Source organism: Haliotis rufescens, unplaced genomic scaffold (assembly GCF_023055435.1).
Source record: "Haliotis rufescens isolate VD_foot unplaced genomic scaffold, xgHalRufe1.0.p SCAF_7, whole genome shotgun sequence".
Lineage (NCBI taxonomy): Eukaryota > Metazoa > Mollusca > Gastropoda > Lepetellida > Haliotidae > Haliotis > Haliotis rufescens.
The window spans coordinates 38,948,895-38,967,779 of NW_025964361.1; the positions used below are offsets into that span (position 1 = coordinate 38,948,895).

The following is an 18,885-nucleotide window of genomic DNA, read 5'->3' on the forward strand; positions in this document are numbered from 1 at the left end:
GCAAATCTGATGATCCAATTAGTCATCTCTTATGACAAGCACGGGTAGCTGAAGACTAACTGGATCTTCACGGGGAAGTTGGTTCCTAGTTTTTTGTATTGTTATGAAGATGGAGAGTGCGTGTCTGAAAGCATGTTTCCCAGGTATTTTGTGATTGGGTATCTCTATCATGTCTCTTGCACCGACTCATACTCGACATTGGTTTAAATGAATATAGAAGACTTTTAGCACATCTGAAACATCCTGCCTTGATCATATCTCATGATAATCAACTGTACAATACAATTGCAGAAAGTGAAACTGGACCACATCATTTTTCCATCTTCTACCCAGCTTGGCTATTCCTCTTTATTATGACTCGAGAATAAATATATGCAACAAAACAATTTTCAATTGGAATACGAGATTAACTTGACTATATACCTGCAAGGATCCCTTGCTGTCCAGTCTCCCTCTCCCAGTGTGCTTGGCAGCCATCTTGTCTCTCCTCTGACGTCTGCTCTCTTCCATTCGCTGCAGCTGCATCGTCTCCTTCTTTGTTTTTGTCTGAATGTCTTCTCGCTTCTGAGCTGCAGCAGAAATCCCTGCTTCTGCTTGTTTCTTAATAACTTCCAAAGATCTTATCTTACTAGACTTTGCCTTACTGACTTTAGCCCTGCCATCAGCACTGTCATCTCTTGCAGCCATCTTCTTACCACTTGGTAACCGCTTAGGCACTGATTGCACTGACTTTTGGCGTGTGAGTTGTCTCCCCCTGGTTGAACCATCACTACTTAAACTCCTATCCCTGTCAGATTGTACACGTGATGCAGAGGAGCTTCTTTGAAGCGGCGTCCTCTGTTTACGAGTCAATGCTTTTGATTCATCTAATGGCTGTTTTGTATCTTTCTGAGAGTCAAAAGAAGACTTTCTGTCTACTGGTGGTCTCCTATCCAACTCATGTTTTTCAACTACAAGATCAGTTCCTTTTTTCTCTGATGCTAAGAAAACTTCCTTTTCTAAACGTTCTGAAGTCAATGTCTTTGTATTCTGTTCCCTTAGTTTATTCTTTATCTCATCCTTTCCCTCTTCCCCAGCGAATACAGAAAAATCAAATTCATCCTTTGCCACCTTTCCTCGTAATCTCCCTCTTCTTTCATCAGTTCTAGACACCTCTGAGGTGTTTTGTTTCAGACTCGATCCTACAGCAGCCAGCAACTCATCTACTGTCATATTTGCCGAGGGAGGAGATGACTTGAGGACTGACACTGCTCGGAGGATCTTGTTGACTGGTCCGACAGCTGTGATGCCCATTTGGTTCAGCTGGTCAGCTGTTAAATCCTTCACGGTCTCCATATCAATTTCATTCTCAGCAAACACCTCGATATACCGACTACACTCCCTCAATCCTAGATCTTGTAGCCAGGAGACAACACCTGGGTCACATACCATCTTGTTCCCTGTCGAAGAGTCTCCAGATCCATTGGCAACATTTGGTTCCAGAAGAGAAACAGTGACACCTCTAGACCTCAAGTCCATCATCATTCCTCCTAGAACAGGTGTGTCCGAGACATCATCCGATGGTGGAGGACAGCGTGGTCGTCCCCCAGCATCACCAGCTTTGTGCAGTGAGGCCAGCCATGCTTCCCTTTCAAAACATGCTCCTCCAAACTGAGGATCGTCCCAACGGTCGGGTGAGGTCTCCAGATCTGAGCTGTAATCACTTGTCAGAACCTCCCGTGATGGTTTAAACGATTTTGGATTGGAGGATACCGAATTCTCCTCTACATTCACCCTTTCCACTTCATTAATAGCAAGCTTCACCTCATCAAGTTTAGACCTACTCACAACCTTTGTTACTTTGGACTCATCGACTTTACCACCCACACCATACTTCAAGTTTTGTCTGTTCTTCCTCATCTCCGTCTGGTCTTTATTATTTCTAACTTGTGCCCTTTTTGTCTTTTTAGCAGGAGTCTCACAAGACTTCAAATCATTGCCTGCAACCATATTGATATAATCTTCTGCAGGAGCTCGAGCAGCTTTTCTGGAATCTTGTGTACGTCTACTGGCCTGTTCTGGTGGATTCACATCACTCTGTCTCTTATCAGAGGCCATAACTTTAGGTTCAGTCACCTTCTCCCTGTTACCAGGAGTCCGGGATGGAAGGTGGTCCACAAGCACCTGCTCTACCATGACATCATCCTGAGGGTCCAGAGGGGGAGGTCTGCGGATGACGTTAGCACTGACTTTCTGAAGAACTTTATGTTTGAGACTATCAATCTTCAGAGGATCTGTAGGAAAAAGTTCTCCATCTAAATTTGCAGAGCCATCCTGAGACAGCTTTCCTTTTAAGACAGCATCCGTTGCTCTGGAACCACTGGGCTGTTTTGTGACAACAGTGGAGACAGACTCCTTGGTAGAGTTCCCCCTGACGGGTTGATGACTAGATGATGCTTTCCCGGAGGCAGGTCTCGATGAAGTCTTTTGTTGATCTGAAAGTAGGATGGATATATTTGAATTTCTGCAAAGCTTTGTTTCAATATGTCATGTACAGTGAAACCTCATTAATCTGGAACTTGTAAATCCAGAACCCACTTTCCGAATGATTATTCTTATTCCTCCGTAATCATGGTAATGATGATTCCTTCTTTAATCTGGAAATTGTACGGTCCTGGCAGAATCTGCATTAGCACTGTACACAAACATTGGTACTTGTCTCAACCTACAGGTAAGACCAGACATTATTACATGGTTTACAAATCTGCCGATTCCAAAAATTGAAATGTGAAAAAAATAATTAAAAATAAAAGCAGTGGGTTTTTTTAAATTTTGCCAATAAAAACACCTCATTTACTGTCACTATCAATATAAATTCAATATTAAAATGCTATAATTACAACTAGTTGAAAAGTTACCTTAAAAACTTGAAAACACACGAGAATTATGATAAAAATATCACCGCAATATATATTGCCATGTCAGCCAAAAGAAAGCCTAAATCTCCCTCATGCAGTACACCAAATCAGTCACATGACCACCCTAGACTGGAGAAGTCTCCAATATATTAAAATACAATAATACTTTTTAAGTTATACTACCCAAGAAGTTAAGAAGCACCTGATATGAAAGAATTGGGTAGTCCTTAACTTTTTTAATGTTTCTTCAAGTCACCTGACCTACCCCTCTGTCTTCGGTTATCTCTCCGTAGCCTGGCTGACGACCTCACTCGATCGACACTGCCGACTTTCACCAACTGTGGATCCTTCTCCTCCAGGGTATCCGCAGCTCCTCGCCTCCTCCCCCCTACCCCTGCTGACATATCCCCTGGCTCCACCGACACCTCCTCCAGGCTGTACCTCTCCTCCAGGTCCTTGCTGGATTTGTACGTCCTCAGCCTGCCCTGTCCACCGTGCTCCCACCTCGACCCGCCCACCTCCTTCCTGTAGGGAAGAGACAAAGAATCTCACCTCAGTAGCTTTGAATATTAAATATATCCACATGAGTTTTTATAGAGAAAATGACAACTGTTTTCCCAATTAGCCTGCAAGGACACACTGTTTGATATCCTACATATAGCCCTGCTTGTGTCCACCACATCCTGCCAAGGACACATTGTTTGAAATCCTACATATAGCCCTGCTTGTGTCCACCACATCCTGCCAAGGACACATTGTTTGAAATCCTACATATAGCCCTGCTTGTGTCCACCACATCCTGCCAAGGACACATTGTTTGAAATCCTACATATAGCCCTGCTTGTGTCCACCACATCCTGCCAAGGACACAATGTTTGAAATCCTAGATACCATAATTAGAAAACCTGGTAACCCCAACAAAATTGAAGGAATTAAGATTCTTATATATATCAGACATCTGACTTCTCTGTTAAGCATTTTATTTGTTGAACACTGAAACAGACATGGCCACTGAACCCACCTGAGAGTGGATCGGATGCTGGCCTGGTCCGAGTTGTGGATGTGTTTGTGTAGCAGTAGAGCATCTTCCAGCTCCTCTATCTCACGCTCCAGCTTCTTGTTCTCACATTGGAGGCCAGTTCGTCTGTAAAACACAATATTGGTATAACCACCTAGTGGCCCAGCAATATGTAAGGCCACAGTACTGGCCCAGCAATACGTATGTCCACAGAATTACCAGCTGGTGGACCAGCAATACATATGTCCAAAGAATTACCAGCTGGTGGACCAGCAATACATATGTCCACAGAATTACCAGCTGGTGGACCAGCAATGCATATGTCAACAGAGTTACCAGCTAGTGGTCCAGCAATACATATGTCAACAGAATTACCAGCTAGTGGTCCAGCAATACATATGTCAACAGAGTTACCAGCTGGTGGTCCAGCAATACATATGTCAACAGAATTACCAGCTAGTGGTCCAGCAATACATATGTCCACAGAATTACCAGCTAGTGGTCCAGCAATACGTATGGCAACAGTATTACCAGCTGGTGGACCAGGAATATGTATGGCAACAGTATTTGTCCAGCAATATAAATGGCCACAGGTTTACCAGCTGGTGGACCAGGAATATGTATGGCAACAGTATTACCATCTAGTGGCCCAGAAATACGTATGGCAACAGTATTGGCCCAGCAATTGTACGGCAACAGTATTACCAGGTAGTGGCCCAGAAATACGTATGGCAACAGTATTGGCCCAGCAATTGTACGACAACAGTATTACCATCTAGTGGTCCTGAAATACATATGTCAATAGTATTACTAGCTAGTGGCCCAGAAATACATATGTCAACAGTATTACTAGCTAGTGGCCCAGAAATATGTATGGTAACAGTGAATATGAGTGTGAATGACTATGGTTTCACACCAATTTCAGCAATTTTCCAGCAATATCAAAGCGAAGAACATCATAAATGGTCTTCACACATTGTAACGAGAAATGGGCTTCAGACATGGTAACCATGTTGGGAATCAAACCCAGGCCTTTGGCATGAAAGGCAAAAACTTTAACCACTAGGCTACACCGCTGTGATAATAATGATTATCACCCAGAGGGTGATTGCAGTATCAAATAATAAGATCCACTAAATAAAACATAGGGTGTATCACGGCACCAATAACCCTCTGTCTGTTTACATTTTGGACAGAGGAATCAATTACAAAGTTGAATCACTCCAATTTGATCATGTCTGATACCTCTCTCCACGAAGATCTTAGGACACAGCAACAGGAGGTCATGCCTAGTGAACCCTGAGCGAACTTTGACCCAATCAAAATGAAAGATGCGTGGGTTTATGCAATCTCATTAAAATCAGACCTTAGTTCTCACCTCTGCTAAACAAAGATCTGAAGACATACAATTAGGCGTCACGTAAGAACGACCTTTCATCCGACCAATCAGAGCGTCGCTTACCAGATTATGAAAGTGACAGTCGAAATGTGATTTCTAATCATGCAACCTCGAAAACTTAAACACAGGGTATTCCGAACGATAGTAACAGGTTTAATGACTGAATCCATACAATCTAGACCATCTATTAGCCATTCCAGAATGTTCTTTTGTTCAGGTTTCAAATTTGTAATCAAGAATTGGTCAAAATATGTTTCGAAGCGTAGTCGCCAATTTGAAATTAGTGCCGTAAAGCACGAGAAAGCTGCCTTCTGATTGGTCATTCCATTTGTCAGTCAAAGTTCGCGCAAGGTCAGTCTGATGTGACCTGTAACGGTATGTCCTCAGATCTTTGTTTAGCGGTGAAATGAGAATGAGATTGGGGTTAATGATCCTATCAGATGTCAGCCTTTGAAAACAATTCAGAATTCATAAATTTAGGTCTGAACAAAAAAAAAGCCCACACAAACAAAAATGTTCCTTTGAAAGTGTACCCTCTGGGTAAAGATACCTTGGCGGTCATAAAAACCAGCAGGGTGTCAAATTCTTTTTTTTATTCTCCATTCGGAACTGCCCATGTTCATTTTGGAAATACTGAAATCAGATATGCTGCCCTAAATGCTTCCTTCACTCGTACGGAGAATTTTGAAGGATCCATCCTAATTGGCTGATGAGAAAGTTCACCTGAAGTGGCATTCCTTGGACATGTTGGAGGGTTTCTCAGATCTTTATGCAGAGAGGTATCAAATCTGAGTAAACAAACTGATTTTAATGAGATTGTCTCAATAATAGACAACTTTTAACAATAATTTTGCTTCAGATAGGTGATATGCAGCATGATACAGTGGCATGAGTGATTTGGGGTTAAAGCTGCTTTGAACAGTATCATATCACCGGGTGTCAGCTATATGTGGGAGGAAAGCCCAAAATGATGCAGGTCTTAGATTCTTACCACTTTGATGAAACACAACACCCACGACCTATGGGTATGGTGCTGACAAACTTAAAACATTATCGGGGCAACAGATCATAGGTTACTGGTGTACCCAAGGAGCACAACTCTGCACAGCGAAAAGCGGCGCCTTAGACTGGGTCACACATGCCCCAATATACAATGTAGTAATCATGATAATACATGTACTAATAATTACTGGGTATTGTGAATATTTATCAGTCTTAGAATATACTTACCTCTTGTCAGTCTTCCTCGACATTGTACATCACATCAGGACAGATGGGTGACCATGGTGACATTCAAAGGTGTTTATCAAACCACCAGCGATCTGTGAATGAAATTAGTAAATGTTTTAGGTACCAGTGATTTTCTGAATATTTTGTTTTTACCTCAAAGTAAGATTTCCAAACCATTTTTTCATCAGTTCAATTTAATATAGGAAATCAAAAATCCCAAACCATGGTATTCATTACCCATCTCTGTACGAAGATATTGTTTGTGTGGAAATAAAAGGGGTCTCTCAACAGAGTAGTTGGCTTAAAATAGATTTATAAAAAAAAAATAATCTGTAAGAATACATAATCAATGATAATAGTGAGAGTGGCTGTGTGAATGAATGGTGTAGGAAAAGTTTCACTAATATTAAAAATATTCTGACAATAATTCACATAGGCGGATTCAGAGGGGGGTCCAGACCCCAACCCCCTTTGAAAACCAAATGGAGTTGGTTGTAGGCAGTATAAAGTTGTAGGCAGAGAGGGGCGGTCGGGTAGCCTAGTGGTTAAAGCGTTCACTCGTCATGCTGAAGACCCAGGTTCGATTCCTGACATGGGTACAATGTGTGAAGCCCATTTCTGGTGTCCCCCGCTGTCACTCACTTGTAGGCAGAAAGGCAGAGAGGATTTTGATATTTTGGACCCCTCGCTTTTAAAAATACTAGATCCGCCCTTGATTCACACTAGCTGGTACATTTGACAGGGGTTTGTTTCTCATTAAAATATTTCTTTGATAGTTATGCTGCAGCTAAGTATTCAGTCTGGTGGTCCTTGGTTACAGACCCGTGAAGATTGCGGGGTAGAATAGGTCTTCAGCAACACATGCTTGTCATAAAAGGCAACTACGTTGTAGTAAAAGGCGACTAACGGGATCGGGTGGTCAGGCTCGCTGACTTGGTTGATACATGTCATCGATCCCAATTGCGTGGATCGATGCTCATGATATCAATCACTGGATTGTCTGGTCCAGACTCGATTATTTACAGACCGCCGTCATATAGCTGGACTATTGCTGAGTATGGCGTTAAACAACAAATCAACCAACCAACCAACCTTGGTTACACATTACTACAGTATTCCACTAAAGACCCATGGGGATTCTGTGTAAGAATATAGATCCTCAGCAACCTATATAGGTCATAAGAAGAGACAAAGTGGATGAGGTGGGCAGGATTGGTGACTTGGTTGATTGCATGTCATTGCACCCCAATTACGTGGATTGATGCTCTATGTCAATCACTAGCTTGCCTGGTCCAGACTCAATTACAGGGGTAGATACCATTGGGCATACCCAACTAGTCCGCAGATCATTTCAGACAAGTAGGTGTGTGAAATAATTAGATTTTGGAGAAAACAACTGGTTCAAATAGATTCTCACTAGTATTGCACTAATGTACTAGTGGCTGTGTCTATCCCTGCAACATTATTTACAGAGATCTGCCATATAGCTGGAATATATTTCTGAGAGTGGCATTGAATAACACACATAACAAAAGTATTTATGGAACACTATCACAGAAACAACTGAAGATCCGGGTTAGAATAGATCTTAAACAGCTCATGCTTGCCGTAAAAGGCGACTATGGTCATCGCAAGAGGTGTCTAACAGGATCGTGTGGTCCAATCTCATTAAAATCAGATCTAAGTTCTCTCTGATGCTAAACAAAGATCTGAGGACTTCCCATTACCTTTCGCGAACTTTGACCGACCACTGAAAAGACCAACAAGGAGTCGACATCAGCCAGTTAAAAAGCAGCTTTCTCGAGCTTTACGGCACTCGTTTCAACCTGGCGACTTCCATTTCAGACTATGCTTGAAACATATGTTGACACAATTCTCGATTAAAATTTTGAAAACTGAACAAAACAACATTCCGGAATGTCTAATATATGGTTGAGATTGTATGGCAGTGCTTCCCATGTACTGTGCAACGCCTCCTCCACTCAAGGAAGCGAGAGACAGACGACAATTTTGACGGAATTAGTCGTACGGGCCGTAACTGTCGTTCGGAATACCCCGTGTTAACGTTTTCGAGGTTGCATGATTAGAAAACACATTCCGACTGTCACTTTCATGATGTGGTAAGCGATGCTTTGAATGGTCAGATGAAAGGTCATTCTGACGTGACCCGTAATGGGATGTCCTCAGATCTTTGTTCAGCGATAGCAAGAAGAAAGATCTGATTTTCATGAGATTGGGTGTGGTCAGGCTTGCTGACTTGGTTGATGCATGTTATCATATACCAATTATGTAGAACGATGCTCATGATATCAATCACTGAATTGTCTGGTCCAGATTCAGTTATTTACAGACCGCCTTCATATAGGTGGATAATTGCAGATTGTGGTGTTAAACAACAAACAAAACACAGATACAGTACAAAGCTAGATTTGGGAATGTGTTAGACATTTTTCATGGGTAGAAAGAAGCCAAACTTTAGTAATGATTGGTGTGGGCCTGTATTAAGTGTAACCTGATAACTCCTGTCTCTGAGCCAAAATCAATAACCTTTGCTTTACATAACTAACATTAACATAAAACATTAAAAAATGGCATCTGCTTGCTTAGAAATATTTGTTTCAAATTGTGTGAGGTATATCCTTTCCATACATACATTAAAAGAAATAGGTAAGAAATCATTATTATGAACATATATATCAGGATTTACCGATATGTATCTAATGAAACACAGACCTCTTGTACATATACAAGCTGTACGGACATGGCATGTGTACACAAAATATCATACTCATTATCTGCGGCGGTAATATTATTCCATAATTCCTGGCACATGTTGTGAAAGCTTACAATTTTACAACAATGTATGAAACGTTATCAATTTCATCTCCCCAGCGAGGCTGGCCAAGCCGTTGACAAGTATTGACTTGACGTCTCAGTAATATACGCTCGGCTCACACATATACATATAGAGCTATTTTACCTACCTAGTTGACATTTACCACCATTACAGCAATATATCCCATCACCCTAGTGCCATGTTTACGTAATAACGAGACAATGAAGTCAAACTAGATGCTCCCGTAATTTCGCATCAAAAGAATGTTTCCAATGTACACAACAGCGATAATCAAAGGGACGTAATCTAATTACACGCCTGTAGCACACCACTAAACAATTTCCAGACAGAATTTCTGCAATTTCTAACTTAAAGGGTGAAAAAATATAATTTTTTAAGCATAGAAATAAATTGTTAGCATGTTTTAAGAAATATCAAAATCTTTAAAAATACATCTGAAGCTGCAGCAAGGAACAAAATTACACAATATGTGTCCGATTATAAAGTAGGCCTGCGTGTAACGGGATTTTTGTAATGGTAATTAATGCATAACAAACATAACCTAAGTCATAGGAGGAGAACGACTCAGATTGAAGGTACATATGATTTTAGATAAGTTCATATGTCACCTGTTACCATAAACTGAAGTATGTGTATTTATTTGTACGCGCAAATGAACAAACAGTTAAAAAAACAACAGTTACTGTGGATTTGGAGGGAGTATTTCTCTGACATGAAGACTAGACGTAGATAGCCCTTAACGTCAACAACTCAAGACATGCACCACTTATCGTAACGCCACTAACATACCTTTTTGTTATTTCCCTGTAAACCTGACACACCTGTGCATTATCACCTGTAGCCCACCTGTAATCACCTGCAGTATCTCGCAACATCTGCCACGCTGCTCGAACTGATTAACACCGATGCGTCCTGCCTCAAACGTTACTTATAATTAATGCAAAGGGACAATCTTGCTTTTCATTGATTTCTACTGCCGACTATGTAAGTGAATATCCAGAGTACTGCCGTTGTAGAAACAGTGCTTTGCCAGATGGGGTAGAGCAATGGCGCTGTCCCGTTGCTTGCAGAGCATTTAATTGGGGAAGGATGCTGATGTGTGTTGGTTTGGTTTGGTTGGTTTGTTTTTTAACGCCGCCCTCAGCAATATTTCAGCTATATGACGGCGGTCTGTAAATAATCGAATCTGGACCAGACAATCCAGTGATTAATATCATGAGCATCGATCCACGTAATTTGGATCGATGACATGCCTCAACCAAGTCAGCGAGCCTGACCACCCGATCCCGTTATAGTCGGCTTTACGACAAGCATAGTCGCCTTTTACGGCAAGCATGGGTTGCTGAAGACCTATTCTACCCCGGAATCTTCTCGGGTCCTGGTGTTTGTCAGATACTGGGAGGAGCAATGGCGCGTGCAGCAACCACTTGCAAAAGACAATTTCTTTAATATTTACTTCCATTTTTTATCATGTGTCTGAGAAGAGTGTATGAATGTTGATCACGAGGTCAGAACTATTCGATCTACATGGCAAAGAAAGTACAAGCTTGCAAATTAGATTTAAACAAAAAATTACAAACGTTGCCAAAACGTTACCAGGCTGAAAACAGTGCAAATAGCGCCCAAAACACAACTGTGACACCCGTATCGAATACATCACCACCGAATAACCATTTTGTGCTTGTTTTGTTTTTAGCCACCATCAATTACGGGTGTATACTTGTAAATAATCGAGCCCGTCCAGGTAAACCAGTGACTGAAAGCATGAGCAGCAACCCACTCCAATGGGGCAGGGTGAAACGCAACCAGCCAATCAGATAGCTTGAAAACCCAATCTCTGTCTTAGTCGGCTCTTACAAGCACGAGGTACTGGGGACTTGAACTAACCTGGAATTCCCACAGCCAGACATGCTGTTTGCCTGTTTTCATCAACAGATTTAGAGAAATCATTATAAAAAAAACATGTTTTTCTACTGGAACACAATACATGCTAAAGTCTTTATAGATATTAAATGGACGTGGTATATATACGCAAATATATCCATACCCATTATCTTCGGTGGTATATATATACATATAGACCCGGAAAAAAAATGAAAAACATTTGTTACTATAAAATTATATTTCCATATAAAATAGTATTTTGCTTTAATGGGCGTCCTGTATTGATTTTCTAACGAAACAGGTTTGTTTTTGTTTATATAGTGGCGTATTCACATAGCAATAAAGAAAACGAAATCGATAATCTAATGACATTGTTTGTAACCGTTCCAGGACTGTCGTTATAGTGGACTGCCCTTTCAGATGCTCCCTCTGCTTGTTTGCATCATGGGGTAGCCTTGTGGTTAAAGTGTTCGCTCGCCACGAAGACCAGGGTTCGATTCCTCACATGGTTACAATGTGTGAAGCCCACTTTTAATGCCCCCGCTGTGATATTGTTTGAATAGCGTGAAGAGCTGAGTAAACAATGGTCACGCACTCACTCTTTACATCACATGATGTGAACCGGTACCTGATGTTCTTTTACCCAACTTTATCATGTATCCATATCTAAGAATTTATCCAAATGAGATCAGTGGCATATGCATAGATGTTTCCAAACGGTACGCTGTAGTTCAGGATATACCAGGGGTGGCTGAAATGTTCTGAGCCTAACTGTGATGGAATGCGTTGATGGAGTTGGTTGCTAATTAATATAATTTGTGTGTGTCGAGATTAGGTGTTTTTTCAGCTACAAGCTACAAAACCAGATATGTTTTATATTTAAAACTATGAATCTGTGCTTTGAAAAGAATGTAACAATGTAATTTTTGTGGCAGGCAATTTCTCTTTCAACAGTCTGAAGCTTTATTATTTTTCTAACGAAATTGCATGCGAGGACAATAGAATTTTTCGAGAAAATCCGAGAATGTTTTCACATCTCTCGTGCTATATGCCTACTGTTTTGGTTAGATGACGTGTGGTAAGTGTCATCCATAACCATAACATGTATTTGATGAACATATTCCTTAGCGGTGGCTGTTGAAGGTCTTCCTCATATTGGATCATCTTCGATGCTCTCTTAACAGTGAGCGGCGGTCGGGTAGCCTAGTAGTTAAAGCGTTCGCTCGTCACGCCGAAGACCCGGGTTCGATTCCCGATATGGGTACAATGTCTGAAGCCCATTTCTGGTGTCTCCCTGTGCATGTACGTGCGTGTGTTTGTGTGGCTGTTTGTACTAGTCCAGGCTGATGCCGATTTATAGTGCTAGCTCACTGAGATACCATGCCGCAGTTTAACATAAATACCCCACTCAGACACAGAATACTGACTCCGAGCCGACCAGTCCTTGTTTTAGCCCCTTAATGCCGAGCGCCAGACAGGGTAACAACAAGTACCATCTATTAACGTCTTTTGGTATGACGCTCTCCGGGCGGACGCTCTACCACTAGACCACGGAGGCGGTAGACGCAATTGGGATACGACGACATGCGTCAACCAAGTCAGCAAGCCTGACCACCAGATCCCGATTGTCGCCTCTTACGACAAGCATAGTCGTCTCTTATGGCAAGCAGCTGTGAAGTTTTCGTTACTGAAATGAGTTCACAGACTTGTCGTTATTCCAGCTAAACTATAAGGCCATTATGCCAGTCTAGTTCGACAAGGGTAGAAACTGGACTTTTATGGTCACTTAACCCCCTTGCCTCGGGAAGGGGACACGACAGTGAAAAAAACGATAGTTCTAAAATTATTCCACATTTGAGAAATTTTGGGTCGGCGGATCCATACACCAAGTAATTTGATAAAAAACCGCCATACATTCAAAACAGGCCTGAAGTGATAACACGTGCAGAACATGCCCTGTCTGAATCAAACTCAAGCTGTGAATACAGGGCGTGATTAAAATAATCGACGGGTGGTCAGGTTCGCTGACTTGGTTGATGTATGTCATCGATCCCAATTGCGTGGATCGATGCTCATGATATCAATCACTGGTTTGTCTGGTCCAGACTCGATTATTCACAGACGGCCGTCATATAGCTCGAGTATTGCTGAGTGCTGCGTTAAACAACAAACAAACAAACAAATTAAATAATCGGTGTTTAGTGTAGTGTAAAAATAAAAACCTCATGATATCGGTTTTTTGTAATACGCACCTATTAAATAAAACGTGCACTAATGTGGTATAACGTGTATATCGACCAGTGAACACACTGTCACTCAAACCAACGATTCACATTGTTCTAGTGGTAACAGATGTATATCACTATTGTTATGTTCCTGCTGTGAACACTTATTGAACATGGCGTGTGTCCTGAAATGTTAAACCTCGGCAGGCACAGCAACAGAGATTACAAGCCTAGAGGGGCCGTAAAGGCAAACACGAAGACAACTTTCTCTGGACAAGGTGAGTCTTTTGTGAATATGTTGATTGAGCACACTAAGTATTATTACAGAAGACCAGGGGAAGGAGGTTTGGATTTGAGGACCGTATTTTAAAGAGGGTATGCAATTAAACTAATGTCTTGTCATGACGTTGAAACTGCTGACGGTGCGAGTAAACACAGGTTATAGAATGAATGCAGTCAAACCACAACCCAGATGTTCCCTAATAACCAATACAAGCGCTAATCGTGTTTTGAGGTGAGGTGAAATGGGGTTTCACGTTGTGTTAAGTATCGTATGACTCGTATGCACGTGTGTGTGTGTGTGTTTGTCTGCTTGTTGTGTCTCAGAGAAACCATGCCACAAGGTAACATGGATACCCAACTCAGAAACGTATACTTTCCGAGCTTGTTTTATCCCCTTAATACCGAACACCAAGCTGGGTAACAACCAGAAGCGTCTTTTGACATCTGTTGGTATGACAAGGCGGAAGATTATCTCTTAAAGCAGCATTTGAAATGATTCAGCCGAAAGATAAAGTATCTTATTGTGTAAGTTAATTATAATTTACACGAGTATACGGATATTTGAAATATCACACATATGTCCTACGTTTAATGAGTCGCCATTACACAAGTAAAAAATAAGGGCAACTACCTTTAAAAGAGCTGTCACTGACGTTAGCTTCACGGTGGATGTACGGCTCGATATATCATACTGGGTCTGTGCACAGCTGTCGCTGATAGCACAAAATACTCAGGGCATGTAAGGGGACACGGTTTGCCCAGTCGTCGGTGCATGGCGTCGCAATTCGCCGTGCAGGGTTGGGTCGATCAGGCTTGGCAGAAACCTGCATGTGGGTTCGAATCCCAGGTTCGCCCTGATTATGTTTCTAGGTTTGTCGGGGCGGTCGGGTAGACTAGTCGTTAGAGCGTTCGATCGTCACGCCGAAGACCCGGGTTCGATTCCTGACATGGGTACAATGTGTGAAGCCCATTTCTGGTGTCCCCCGCCGTGATATTGCTGGAATAATGCTAAAAGCGGCGTAAAACCATACTCACTCACTCACTCTAGGTTTGTCTGCATCATGCCCGTGTTCATGGATACGCGTATAAGACCCGCATCACTCCTCACTTCGCAGTGTATGTGATTGATCGTGTTTATTATGTGTTCGGGGACTCAAAGCTGCGTCCATTGGGCACGCCTGAAACTTATGACTGTTGGTTCGAATCCCAGTTTGTACCGATTATGTTTCTAGGTTTGTCAGCACCATACCCCTGCTCGTGGGTTTCACTGAAGTGGTAAACGTCTGTGACCTGCATCACTTCGGGCTTTCCTCCCACATCAAGATAACACACCGTGGTATAACTGGAATACTATTTAAAACGAGGGAAAACTGTCACATGTAACCTCGAAATTAAAAGACAAAACAAATCACCTTAACCACTGGCTAGAAGTATTTTAAAAAAACCATGTATGTAGGGTTAGGGTTAGTTTTTTGGTTAGAGTTAAAATTTAAAGTAGCAGTTTCCGGCGGAAATCTTTCCCAAGACGGCGCACGATACACTTATTGCCGAAAAATCAACTATATTCCGGGCACAAAGTACTGACAAATTAAACACACCATTTATATCCATCAGTATATATGTCATCCTCGTGTTCCAGGTGAGGTCCGACAACACACACCGTGACATGAGCTGTCCCATATGTCTCGACCCCTTCAAGGATCCCGTGGTTCTACCATGTGGCCACAGCTTCTGCCGGACCACGTGCACCAAGGGGCTTGTGAGGAGGGGCCGCATTGCATGCCCCACGTGCAGAAAGGTTCATTTGGCTCCAGGAGGGGTGAAAGGTCTACCCAAGAACTATGCTCTGGAGGAGGTCATTGAGGAGAAACCCATCTCTGGTGAGACTTTGCTTGGTTCATCCCGTGTTGCTTCTTACAGTGAGCGATCATAAATGCACAGCTGACCAGCACACTTGAGATCGAGCCAATATTCCCATTAAACACTGCTTTGTAAGAAATTGAAATTTATACTGAAATATGCATGACATTTTGCATTAGAACAATATTTTAGTTATATCGCGGCGTGTCAGTGAGTGAGTGAGTATGGTTTTACGCCGCTTTTAGCAATATTCCAGCAATATCACGGCGGGGGACACCAGAAATGGGCTTCACACATTGTACCCATGTCGGGAATCGAACCCGGGTCTTCGGCGTGACGAGCGAACGCTTTAACCACTAGGCTACCCGACAGATTATTGATATCCGTTCGAGTGGCCATTTCATAAACTGTTTGGGAGTAGATTTCGTTTACTTAACATAAGGAAGTACAATGTTTAATTATTGTTTGTTTTGCGAGAAACGTTAATCATAAGGTACTGATGACCTGCGCCAAAAGTTAATTCCACTTTGACGTATTAACGCCACGTGTTACTTTAGGTCTTCAAGCCTCTTAGTATGAATCGATGACTATCTTTAATGCTGTCCAATTTGACACCATTTTGTGATTTCTGAATAAATACAAAAAAAGGATGGTTGCTTCGCTTCCAATATTGGCCTACTGTGACGTTTTCGGTACTGAAAAGAGTTCACAGACCCGTCAGCACCTAGGCAAGGTAGTTTACTGACTGTAAAAGTCCAGTTACCACTCTTGCTGAACCAGGCTGGATTTTCTGGGTTCGATCGTAACGCCACCAGTTGAGTCTCCCATGGGACCTAGTGGGTGTGATCCTGTTCCAGCTGGGGTCATAATGTCGGTTAAGTTGAGAATCGAACCAACGACCGACCAATGGACGTTGCACAGCTACAGACCCAACTTGGAAAACTGTGATACCTTATACCACTGGTGCTCCTTTAATTAACAAAATACTCCTGTTCCCTAACCCACCAGAAAGTTATTTTGCTACATCATTTGTTTTTGATAAAATAAAGTAATTGTAACACGTGCTGCACCTGACTAATGAATCTGTCTTGTAGACCCACTATGTCCTGATCACCTAGACGAGAGGGTGAACCTATTCTGCACACAATGCTATGTGCCCGTGTGCGTCAAGTGTTGCCTCTGCCGACGAGTTCGAGGTCATAGTGCTGGACATTGGGAACATCAAGTCATACCTCTTGATCAGATGAAGGCCTACATACAGGTGAGTACGGGTTGGGACAGGTCCCCAGCAACCACTCCATCACCACTCGCATCGTTCCGTAATCTTCATTAAGGCCTGTCCCGGAATGGCTCGAGTTGGTCACGAATCCCTATAATCTTGTCGTAAGAGTCAATCTCATTAAAATCAGATCTTAGTTCTCGCTATCGCTAATCGGCAGCGAGAACTTAGATCTGATTTGATCTGACGAGTGGACTTAAATGATCGGGTGGTCAGGCTCGGTGATTTACTTTGTTGCGTGGCATCGTACCCCGACGTTGGAGGTTGCTCATATCAGTTACTCATTTAAATCAGGACCCGTGAAGATCCGGGGTAGAATAGGTCTTCAGCAACTCATGCTTGCCGTAAAAGGCAACTATGCTTGTTGTAAAAGGCAACTTACGGGATCGGATGGTCAGGCTCGCTGACTTGGTTGATGCATAATCATTTTCGTGACTCGATGCTCATGATGTCAATCACTGGAATGTCTGGTCAAGACTCGATTGTTTACAGACCGCCGTCAAACAGCTGGACAATAACTGAGTGTGGCTTTAACAAAACAACAACACAAACCAATAAAAGAAGGTCTTAGTTCTCAGAGAAGAACAGAAGGTGCATCCACAAAAATCACACAAAGTGATGTAGTGAACATACAGCTATTTACATTTTCTATATACATATATAGCTGAACAAAGATATGAGAGATCCAATTACGAGTCACTCAGAACGACCTTTCATGCGACTAATCCGCGAGCGTCGCTTACCAGATCGAGAAAGTGACAATCGGAATGTGATTTTTAATCATGCAACCTCGAATTGGTTAACATGGGGTATTTCGAACGATGGCCTGTATGGCGTACTGAGTCCGTCAAACTATCTCGCTTCAGTGGGATAAACAATTGAACTGGAACAGACTTTCCATAGCCCGTTGGAAGTACTGTCATACAATCACGGCCATCTCCAAGAAATTTCCGAATTTTATTTTCTTCAGTTTTCAAATTTTTAATAAATAGTTTGCAAACCGTAGTCTGGAATGAAAGTCGCCAGTTTGAATATGGTGCCGAACAGCTCGAGAAAACTTCTTTCTTATTGGCCATTAAAGTTAGTCATATCATTGGTCCCGGCAAAGTTCGCAAAAGGTCGTTCTGACGTGACCTGTAATGGAATGACATCAGATCTTTGTTTGGCGGTAGCGAGTTGGCTGGTTGGTTGGTTGTTTAACGCCACACTCAGCAATATTCAAGCTATACGACGGCCGTCTGCAAATAATCGAGTCTGGACCAGACAATCCGGTGATTAATATCATGAGCATCGATCCACGCAATTGGGATCGATGACATGTATCAACCAAGTCAGTGAGCATGACCACCCGATCCAGTCAGTCGCCTTTTACGGCAAGCATGGGTTGCTGAAAACCTATTCTACCCCGGAATCGTCACGGGTTTGCGGCGGACGCGAGTACAAAGATCTGTTTTAATGAGATTGACCACATGCTGGTCTGTCGGTGACTTGGTGTCATTGTATCGCCTGGGCCTGGATCGTTGCTCATGCTAACCACCATTGGTTTGTCTTCTCCAGATTCGATTAATTACAGGTCGTCGCCATGTAGCTGGAATAATGCAAAGTTCGGCGTTAAACAACAAACAAATATTTGTGTGTACGTAGTCGATGAAGGCAGGCAGGTAACGTGTTGCAGGGGCTGCTGTCGGTGGCGGAGGGGTACCTGGCGTCACGGAGGAGGGAGGAATGTAATTACCTGGAGAAACTGATGGCAGCGGAGGAGAGAATACAGGTGAGAAGAAAATCACTGCGTCTTCAAACCACACCGACTGACGTGTAAATGTTTCAGGTCAAATTCATGACCAAGACGTCGTTCGGTGAGAATTAAAGGAACATTGAGACTGAAAGCTCAGTATTTGCATCGACGAAACCGGGTTTTATTCTACACATGTCCATTCTTGGTATCCAACGTCGT

The 18,885-nt window shown here is 42.4% G+C and overlaps 2 protein-coding genes across 2 annotated transcripts in view; one reads left to right on the top strand and one right to left on the bottom strand.

The window, feature by feature from the left end:
- Window positions 1-9,661, bottom strand: part of LOC124144182 — a 27,223-nt gene extending 17,562 nt beyond the window's left edge. The window contains exons 1-5 of the mRNA XM_046513460.2: window positions 9,529-9,661; window positions 6,545-6,636; window positions 3,919-4,041; window positions 3,163-3,422; window positions 424-2,474 (exon numbers count right to left, since the gene is read on the bottom strand). Coding sequence (XP_046369416.2) covers window positions 424-2,474; window positions 3,163-3,422; window positions 3,919-4,041; window positions 6,545-6,567 — 2,457 coding nt within the window. The 5' untranslated portion in view covers window positions 6,568-6,636; window positions 9,529-9,661. The remainder of the gene's footprint in view (window positions 1-423; window positions 2,475-3,162; window positions 3,423-3,918; window positions 4,042-6,544; window positions 6,637-9,528) is intronic.
- Window positions 9,662-13,671: 4,010 nt separating this feature from the next.
- On the top strand, window positions 13,672-18,750 carry LOC125376213 (E3 ubiquitin-protein ligase TRIM63-like). The gene is made up of 4 exons (XM_048388167.1): window positions 13,672-13,788; window positions 15,432-15,672; window positions 16,747-16,913; window positions 18,607-18,750. Exons 2-4 carry the CDS (start codon window positions 15,459-15,461, stop codon window positions 18,748-18,750), a joined length of 525 nt encoding a protein of 174 aa, XP_048244124.1. The 5' UTR covers window positions 13,672-13,788; window positions 15,432-15,458.
- Window positions 18,751-18,885: the final 135 nt, after the last annotated feature.